The sequence below is a fragment of the Aegilops tauschii genome, chromosome 3 (genome assembly GCF_002575655.3).
Source record: "Aegilops tauschii subsp. strangulata cultivar AL8/78 chromosome 3, Aet v6.0, whole genome shotgun sequence".
Lineage (NCBI taxonomy): Eukaryota > Viridiplantae > Streptophyta > Magnoliopsida > Poales > Poaceae > Aegilops > Aegilops tauschii.
In genome coordinates this window covers 559,623,787-559,633,439 of record NC_053037.3, presented here as the reverse complement: position 1 = coordinate 559,633,439, position 9,653 = coordinate 559,623,787, and the positions used below count along the sequence as shown (strand labels likewise).

General features: G+C 43.3%; 1 protein-coding gene across 3 annotated transcripts; it reads right to left on the bottom strand.

Moving 5' to 3' along the window:
- Nucleotides 1-5,925: 5,925 nt before the first annotated feature.
- LOC109779807 (beta-glucosidase 5) lies at nucleotides 5,926-9,653 on the bottom strand. Of its 3 annotated transcripts, none has more exons than XM_020338424.4 (13): nucleotides 9,287-9,653; nucleotides 9,119-9,182; nucleotides 8,951-9,009; nucleotides 8,606-8,681; nucleotides 8,436-8,507; nucleotides 8,186-8,273; nucleotides 7,756-8,014; nucleotides 7,280-7,395; nucleotides 6,971-7,185; nucleotides 6,794-6,822; nucleotides 6,581-6,683; nucleotides 6,381-6,468; nucleotides 5,926-6,311 (listed from the first exon to the last, which is right to left on the bottom strand). In XM_020338424.4, exons 1-13 carry the CDS (start codon nucleotides 9,419-9,421, stop codon nucleotides 6,281-6,283), a joined length of 1,335 nt encoding a protein of 444 aa, XP_020194013.1. In that variant the 5' UTR covers nucleotides 9,422-9,653; the 3' UTR covers nucleotides 5,926-6,280. The 3 variants fall into 3 exon arrangements, with proteins under 3 accessions (XP_020194013.1, XP_020194012.1, XP_073367233.1); XM_020338423.4 differs by having other exon boundaries at nucleotides 5,926-6,297; XM_073511132.1 differs by lacking the exons at nucleotides 8,951-9,009; nucleotides 9,119-9,182; nucleotides 9,287-9,653 and adding an exon at nucleotides 8,881-8,929 and having other exon boundaries at nucleotides 5,926-6,297.

Below are 9,653 nucleotides of genomic sequence, written 5' to 3'. Positions count from 1 at the left end.
GTTTTGATAGTGTGATCAAAGCATATGGTTTTATACAGACTTTTGGAGAAGCCTGTATTTACAAGAAAGTGAGTGGGAGCTCTGTAGCATTTCTGATATTATATGTGGATGACATATTGTTGATTGGAAATGATATAGAATTTCTGGATAGCATAAAGGGATATTTGAATAAGAGTTTTTCAATGAAGGACCTCGGTGAAGCTGCTTATATATTGGGCATCAAAATCTATAAAGATAGATCAAGACGCTTAATTGGACTTTCACAAAGCACATACCTTGACAAAGTTTTGAAGAAATTCAAAATGGATCACGCAAAGAAAGGGTTCTTGCCTGTGTTACAAGGTGTGAAGTTGAGTAAGATTCAATGCCCGACCAGTGCAGAAGATAGAGAGAAAATGAAAGATGTTCCCTATGCAAGCTTTGACACTGATCCGGACGATTCTAAATCACAAACCGGATACGTGTTTATATGGAAAGGTGGAGCTGTCAGTTGGTGCAGTTCTAAACAAAGCGTCGTAGCGGGATCTACATGTGAAGTGGAGTACATAGCTGCTTCAGAAGCAGCAGATGAAGGACTTCATATCCGATCTAGGTGTCATACCTAGTGCATCGGGTCCAATGAAATTTTTTTGTGACAATACTGGTGCAATTGCTTTGGCAAAGGAATCCAGATTTCACAAGAGAACCAAGCACATCAAGAGACGCTTCAACTCCATCCGGGATCAAGTCCAAGTGGGAGAAATAGAGATTTGCAAAATACATACGGATCTGAATGTTGCAGACCCGTTGACTAAGCCTCTTCCACGAGCAAAACATGATCAGCACCAAGGCTCCATGGGTGTTAGAATCATTACTGTGTAATCTAGATTATTGACTCTAGTGCAAGTGGGAGACTGAAGGAAATATGCCCTAGAGGCAATAATAAAGTTATTATTTATTTCCTTATATCATGATAAATGTTTATTATTCATGCTAGAATTGTATTAACCGGAAACATGATACATGTGTGAATACATAGACAAACAGAGTGTCACTAGTATGCCTCTACTTGACGAGCTCGTTGATCAAAGATGGTTATGTTTCCTAGCCATGGACAAAGAGTTGTCATTTGATTAACGGGATCACATCATTAGGAGAATGATGTGATTGACTTGACCCATTCCGTTAGCTTAGCACTTGATCGTTTAGTATGTTGCTATTGCTTTCTTCATGACTTATACATGTTCCTATGACTATGAGATTATGCAACTCCCGTTTACCGGAGGAACACTTTGTGTGCTACCAAATGTCACACCGTAAATGGGTGATTATAAAGGTGCTCTACAGGTGTCTCCGAAGGTACTTGTTGGATTGGCGTATTTCGAGATTAGAATTTGTCACTCCGATTGTCGGAGAGGTATCTCTGGGCCCACTCGGTAATGCACATCACTATAAGCCTTGCAAGCATTGCAGCTAATGAGTTAGTTGCGGGATGATGTATTACGGAACGAGTAAAGAGACTTGCCGGTAACGAGATTGAACTAGGTATTTAGATACCGACGATCGAATCTCGGGCAAGTAACATACTGCTGACAAAGGGAACAATGCATGTTGTTATGCGGTTTGACCGATAAAGATCTTCGTAGAATATGTGGGAGCCAATATGAGCATCCAGGTTCCGCTATTGGTTATTGACCGGAGATGTGTCTCGGTCATGTCTGCATAGTTCTCGAACCCGTAGGGTCCGCACGCTTAAAGTTCGATGACGGTTATATTATGAGTTTATGTGTTTTGATGTACCGAAGGTAGTTCGGAGTCCCGGATGTGATCATGGACATAAAGAGGAGTCTCTAAATGGTCGAGACATGAAGATTGATATATTGGACGACTATATTCGGACACCGGAATGGTTCCGGGGGTTATCGGATATATACCGGATACCGGGGGTTTACCAGAACCCCCCCCCCCCCCCCGGAGGTTATTGGGCCTCATGGGCCCAAGTGGTGGAAGAGGAGAGGCGGCCAAGGGGCAGCCGCCCCCCCCCCCCCCAAGTCCGAATTGGACAAGGAGGGGGCGGCGCCCCCTTTCCTTTCCCCCTCTCTCTCCTTCCCTCTCCTCTCCTACTCCAACATGGAAGGGGGGGAGTCCTACTCCCGGTGGGAGTAGGACTCCTCATGGGGCGCGCCAAGGGTGGCCGGCCCCCTCCTCCACTCCTTTATATACGGGGAGGGAGGCACCCCCTAGAGACATAACAATTGATGCCTTGGATCTCTTAGCCGTGTGCGGTGCCCCCCTCCACCATAATCCACCTCGATAATATCGTAGTGGTGCTTAGGCGAAGCCCTGCGTCGGTAGAACATCATCATCGTCACCACACCATCGTGCTGACGGAACTCTCCCTCAAAGCTCGGCTGGATCGAAGTTCAAGGGACGTCATCGAGTTGAACGTGTGCTGAACTCGGAGGTGCCGTGCGTTCGGTACTTGATCGGTCGGATCGTGAAGACGTACGACTACATCAACCGCGTTGTGCTAACGCTTCCGCTTTCGGTCTACGAGGGTACGTGGACACACTCTCCCCTCTCGTTGCTATGCATCACCATGATCTTGCATGTGCGTAGGAAAATTTGAAATTACTACGTTCCCCAACAACTGCCGCAAATGCCCTTGGTGAGATGATCAGGATAGGGGAGAGCATATGCCTGAAGACTACTGTCAAGTTTGCTTATGTCGTGGTGCAGGTGTTTGGAGCACAATATTTGATAGAACCAAATGCGCAGGACAGGTAAAGGTTGTTGTCTATTGGAGAGGCCAGAGAGTTTTCAAGAATGCTCAGACCAATTAATTGCATGCATTAGCAATAGAAGAACTGCCCCAAAGATTTGCAGGGAATGTATCAAGTTCACACCAAAGAGGCCACCATCATACTTGAAGCGATGGCATCACAAGACTTATGGATTTTGCATGCTTTCTTTGGAATACTGGGATCTCACAACGACATCAACGTGCTTCAATAATCTTCGGTGTTCAAGAGGCTTTGCAACGGGGAATCGCCGCCATGCAACTACACTGTCATCGACCGTGAGTACAACATGGGATACTATCTTGCAGACTGCATTTATCCTCAGCGGGCGACATTTGTGAAGACCATATTCGAACCATAGGTAAAAAAACAAAGCTACTTTGCAACAATGCAGGAAGTAGCTATGAAGGATGTGGAGAGGGCATTCGGAGTGCTTCAAGCTCGTTAGGGAATTGTTCGCGGAGTTGCAATGATGTGGAATTCCAAAACTTTCTGGCAGATCATGACATGTTGTGTTATTTTGCAAAATATGATTGTTGAGGATGAGGGTGACGGTGTAGCCCAAACCAATGATTTAGAAGCACCTGGAGAACAAGTTCAAATCCCGGAAGATCAAGATGCAGCACAGCTTATGAACTTTCTGCATATGCATCAGAATCTTCGAGATCATCAGATGCACGCGGAGCTACCCAATGATCTTGAGGAGCATATGTGGACCCAAAATGGAAACCAAAGAGCTAATGTTTAAGTTGTGCACTTAAACAATTTTTATGTAACAAGACCTATGTATTTTCAGTACCAACATTTGTTATTTACGTGCGACATTGACGTGTATGACCAACGTGCATGGATTTACATGGATTTAAGAATCCGTATTTGAGATATGTGGATGCCGGGAACAAGATATGAGGGGCCGGCGGGCACTATCCACGGACGCGACCGCGGACGTATAGGGAGCCGGATTTGCTAAATCCGACTGTAGATGCTCTAAATTGCTATATTTGATCGCTACAGTAGGCGCTTGCACGGGGGCCAATAGAGTTTTGCTTTTCCTTTTTCAACAACCATATGTCCGAAATCATTAATTAAGAAGTACTCCTTGCATAGAACACTCACATCCCTCAAGTTATGAGAAGTGTCAAACTGCATGTGCGTCATTTGTCGCAACATGAGAGTTTTTTTTTATAGATTCGTTTATCCAAAACGTTTTATCTCTTTAACCGTGCGTCCAAATCTTGAACCGTTTTCATTGTTGGATTAATCGGGTTTTTTATCTTCGAAACTAGATCTCATGTTGATAGGTTTCAATGAACTTTTTTTCATGAAAAGAACCAAACGAAAAAATCCAAACTAGGAGCACGTTTTTTTCATTTCCGAGAGGCACAACGGTGCTTCTCGTGTAAACAAATATGTACCTCCACGAGAAGTAAATCTATGCCATTCACAGAAGAAAAAAAACACATTTTTCCCTTTTCGAGAGGTTCTTTTCCCAAAAGAAAATTTGTGCCTCCATGAGAAGTAAATATGTGCCTCTCGTGGAAGGAAACAAAAAACATTTTTTTTTCTTTTCCGAAGGCACGACCGTGCCTCTCGAGGAAACAAATCCATGACTTCACGAAAAGTAAATATGTGCCTCTCGGTGGAAGTAAATCCGTGCCTCCCGAGAAGTAAATATGTGCCTTTCGAGGAAGGAAACAAAAAACACATTTTTTTTCCCTTTCCAAGAGACACGACCGTGCTTCTCGAGAAAACAAATCCGTGCCTTCATGATAAGTAAATCTGTGCCTCTCACAAAAGGGAAAAAATATGTTTTTTCTCTTTTCAAGAGGCACGACCATGACTCTCGAGTAAGCAAATCCGTGCATCCACGAGAAGTAAATTTATACCTCTCGTGGAAGGAAAGGCAAAAAACATGTTTTTGCCTTTCCGAGAGGTCATGCCTCTCGAGGAAGCAAATTCATGTCTCCATCAGAAGTAAATTTGTGCCTCTCGCGGAAGGAAAAAAACAAGAAAATGCATTTTTTTTTTCTTTCTGAGAGGCACGACTGTACCTCTCGCGGAAGCAAATCCGTGCCTCCACAAGAAGTAAATCTATGCCTCTCATGGAAGGAAAAAAACTTTCTGAAAGGCACGACCATGCCTCCCGAGTAAGCAAATCCGTGCCTCACGAGAATTAAATACGTGTCTCTCGCGGAAGGAAAAAAATTGTCTTTTCCCTTTCCGAGAGGCACGACCGTGCCTCTCGATGAAGCAAATCCGTGCCTCCACGAGAAATAAATATGTGTCTCTCACGAAAAGAAAAATACAAGAAAATGTTTTTTTCTTTCCGAGAGGCCCGATCGTGGCTCTCGCGGAAGCAAATCTGTGCCTCTACAAGAAGTAAAGCTACGCCTCTCGCAGAAGGAAAAAGAAAACACGTTTTTTCCCTTCTGCCTCCATGAGAAGTAAATCTGTGCTTCTCGCGGAAGAAAAAAAAACATGATTTTTTCCCTGACCATGCCTCTCACGGAAGCAAATTCGTCCCTCCAGGAGAACTAAATCTAGAAAAGAAAAAACGACCGTGCCTCTCACAAAAGCAAATCCGTGCCTCCAGAAGAAGTAAATATAATCCTAAGAAAAACCGAGGAAAACCGAAAAGCCAAAAAACCAAAAAATATATATCTTAAAGCGCAAAAACGCGTACAGGAAAAAAAATCTAAAGGGAGTGCCCATAGCACGACACATGGCGGTGGCTGAGAGCACACCAAGTGACGCGTTTCTAGCCCACCCAAATGGCTATTAGCTGAACAATACGAATACTCTAATCAATGGTTTATTTGTAAACCTATTAAAGACACCAAAAATGACTCCCTCGCAGCTTTGCTAGTTTGGCCAAAAAGAATGTTAAACCTGTGTTAGGTTCAGGCATACAACTACTCTGATCAGTGGCTACTAATATGCCGGTTCAGTTCATTTCTGTATTCTATCCAAACAGCGTCCAAACATGGGAATGAGGTCACACCTATATCCGCAGGAGAAAGTAAATCACGGGAGTAAAAAAACACCGGTGGAAAATAATATCGTGTGTTTTTAGTTTAAACCATCTGCATTATAAGATTGAAGCCTCACACGTGTTTTGTCGCCTTGTTGGATGACCAGTAGAACATGACTCTTAATCTATTTATTCTAGGAGAATGATAAGTTTTCGGCATAAACTGTACATACTTATAGTACTACACGTTGCACATACAGAAAAAAAATTATATACCTAAAATAAGGTCACGCACAACTCAGTGCATCTGACTATACAACTTACTGTTGAGCATGGTGTCCTGTATCGTCGACCTCACTCTGAGCACTAATGCCATTATTTTTCAGAAACCTGGAGTACCAGCGAGCAGAGAGCCTGGCTTCTCGTGGCCGCGCTTCGTCATCAAAGTCGACACGATACATGCCGAACCCTAACTTGTACCCTGCTAGGAACTCGAAGATGTCCAGGAAGTTCCACACGAAGTAACCTTTCACATTGGCTCCGTTTCTGTAGAGCAAAAACTGCACCATGGTAACTGAACTTTGAAGGTTTCACACAAATTTCTGGTGGAATTTGTTTGGACGGCTAACCTTAATGCATCCAGTGTGCTCCCTATGTAGCTCTTCAAGTATTCCACCCTGTCGGTGTCATCGAGAATGTCATTCGCGGATGCCTTGCCTGAAGAGAGATCATGGCCAAACTTCATCAGATTTACGGAATCGATTAATTTAGATGAACAACTGAATCAAAAGTTTGGAGATAGGTGTGGCCAGAAAGTAGATCAACTTGCCATTCTCTTGGACATAAATGGGGAGGCCCCCATAGGCTTCTGTCAGGTACTGCAGCACAAATTGCAATCCTTCTGGGTCGTCTGGATAAGCCGTTGGGGCGTACTGCACTCAAGAGAAAAAGTTGCATGACCCAGAATTCTCAGTTCAACTACTTCATGTCCAAAACAGCTGAAGCAATTGGCATCTTTGACAAACATAGTGGAAACGTTTACCTCGCTTGTTGCTGGGTCTGTTCTAGAACCTGCATCACGGAAGCATATATCCCGTAAGTATATGTTTCGGAAGCTTCGACAAACTAGTTGGTCAATATATATGTTTAGTGAATCAAATTCCCACTGAACTGATGAACAATGCAGCAATATGCCGATGCAGATACAAAATTTGCTTACCTCTCTGGTAAACTGACATGTCTGCTGCATAGTCACGAACACCTTCCTTTAAAGGGCGATCGTTCACATAGACAGAATAGTAATGATTTATTCCTATGAAATCGATAGCGCCCTTAACAAATTCAGATTGGGATTTTGTGAAGGATGGGAGGCGAGAACCAACATTCGTCTTCATCACTTGTGGGTAATCTCCAAACACCAAGGGTCCTAGTGTCCTACACAACAACACAAGCTGATTAGTTAGCTCCATGTTTGTTGCACATTCAGCTGCAGAATCCGGAAGCAAAGATAAGAGTCTAAATCACATACCAGCCAAACATGAAGTCTTGATATCTTTTAGTTGCTTCTAAATCCACAGTAGAGTTCGTCAAAGGATAAGTCCAAAATGAGTAAACGTTTATGCCAACAACTCCCTTTTGCACAGCCTACACCCGAGACAATTTTTGTGACCACACAAATTTTTGCGTATGAAATACATTGTGCTGAACTAAAATAAGTCTTTTTTTTTGTTTCTTTGAACCTTTAAAATAAGTCTGCTCGTGTAATTAATGAGATCCTATGTCAAAAAATTGGAAAATCTTATACAGAGAAATTGCAATCTTGAAGACACCGTAAAAATTGTAATGCTCGCAAATACTATTGTCTTTACTGGTTTGATAATACTGGTGTTTCTGAAATGAAATTAGATGAAGACATAAATCTTAATACTTTACTTGTTCGAAAAAAGTTGGAGAATGTGCTGGCAGAAAAGAGTTATTGTTAATTTGAGCACACGATAAACTCACTTGATATTGTTCTCTGTAAAGTCTTGTAGCTGATGCATGTGCCAGTATCATGTTATGAACTGCTATGTACGGCTCCACGGTTGAGTTCCCGGCGGTACATTTTGTTATTCCAAAAGGATCGGAACAACGTCCAGGTGCAAATATTCCACTATCGTAAGATCCGATTGGGCCGACATTAGGTTCGTCTATCGTGGTCCAGTACGAAACCCTGTCTCCAAACTCTCTGAAGCACACATCTGCAAATGCTGTGAAATCCTCCCTGCATTTTGCAGTGCCATCGGTGAGGAAATATCACTAGTAAAGTAGGAATAATCATTTTGACAACATTTTGCAGAGGGCACCTCCTTTATCCAATTTCTATAAAAAAAAGGTTGGTTATTCTCAGCTTTGGAGCAATTTCATCCACCAAGGAAAAGGCACAGGATCTTACACAATTCTAGGGCTTAACCATCCTCCATACTCATCTTCCAAAACTTGTGGGAAATCGAGATGGTAAAGCATGACATGGATTTGAATTCCTAACAAAACAAGAAGGCCGCAGTGGTTTAGATAGTGAAGCATTAAACAACAATAACCTTTAGCCAACTATGATAGATTTCACATCTTGTCATGTATAACTTTTGAAGATGAAATATCTTGTCAGTACAACATAATTTAGAGACTTCTACAAATACGCTTACCATGTTTCACTAGCTCATTTATGAGGTTATTGTAGTACTCTAACCCCTTTGGATTGACAGCCCCCCTCCCGTCTGCAAATTTCAGTTTTTTTTAAAACCAAAGATCAGTCATTATTATTGTAGAAACTAGAAACTATACCACAACGAGAAATATTGTGGAAAGCTTTTACTTGGAACAAGCCTTGACCAGGAGATGGAGAATCTGTAAGCCTCTAAGTTTGTGTCAGCCATGAGCTTGACGTCGTCCTAAAACATCAGGTGATGTCATTAGTGTAAGCCAAACAAACAACCCTGAATTTCCTTCCACAAATATGTTCAGATAATTCAACGAGAAACAAGAAGGATAACGTGTTATTCTCTCCTGGGATCAAAGAAAAAACGTAGAAGCAATTCAACCATGGTTTTTCTACGAGAGGGAGACAATGTAAACTATGACGGTGATTACCTTGTACTTGTGGTATTCAACCATGGTTTTTCTACGAGAGGGAGACAATGTAAACTATGACGGTGATTACCTTGTACTTGTGGTATCCTTCAGAAGCGATATCGCCCGTGCTTTTGTCTGGCATTTTCCCTATCAAACAAAAACAGGAAATTGTCAGAAAAAAAGGAAAAGAAAAAAGAAAACTTAATTTGCATCGTTCCCCAAGGCCTGCACAAAAACTCAAAAGTTCGTCAGTTACCAGCGTGAGTGAAGGTGTCCCAGATGCTTGGGCTCCTGCCATCCTCAGCCACGGCGCCCTCATACTGGGTAAAAAATCAGAGCAAAATGACCAGAGAAGCGGAGCAAGAGAAACCAACTAGTATACACACCAGTCACCAGCTGACCGAGAAGACAAATGCGCGGTTACCTGGTACGCGGAGGTGGCGGCGCCGAAGACGAAGTCCGGCGGGAAGTCGCTCCGCGTGAAGCCGAGAGCGGGAGGAGCCGCGGCGCCATGGGCGGCCGAGAGAAGCAGGAGGAGCAAGAGGGAGGATAAGGCCATGGCAGTGGCAGATACAGTACCGCACTTGCAAATCGCGACCACTAGGTACGTTACCTTTTATCCTTACTGTTCCAAGTGCATGGTCCACGCCTTGGTTTCTCCGAATCAAATGGGCGGTAGCCGGTGCTCTAATCATGCTTGGCCCGGCCCCTGCTTCGTCGGCCCCTGAATAGTACACGTCGTGCTCTGTTTGGTACTTGCGTCAGGTCCCTTTCTCGCTTTGTAGGAACAC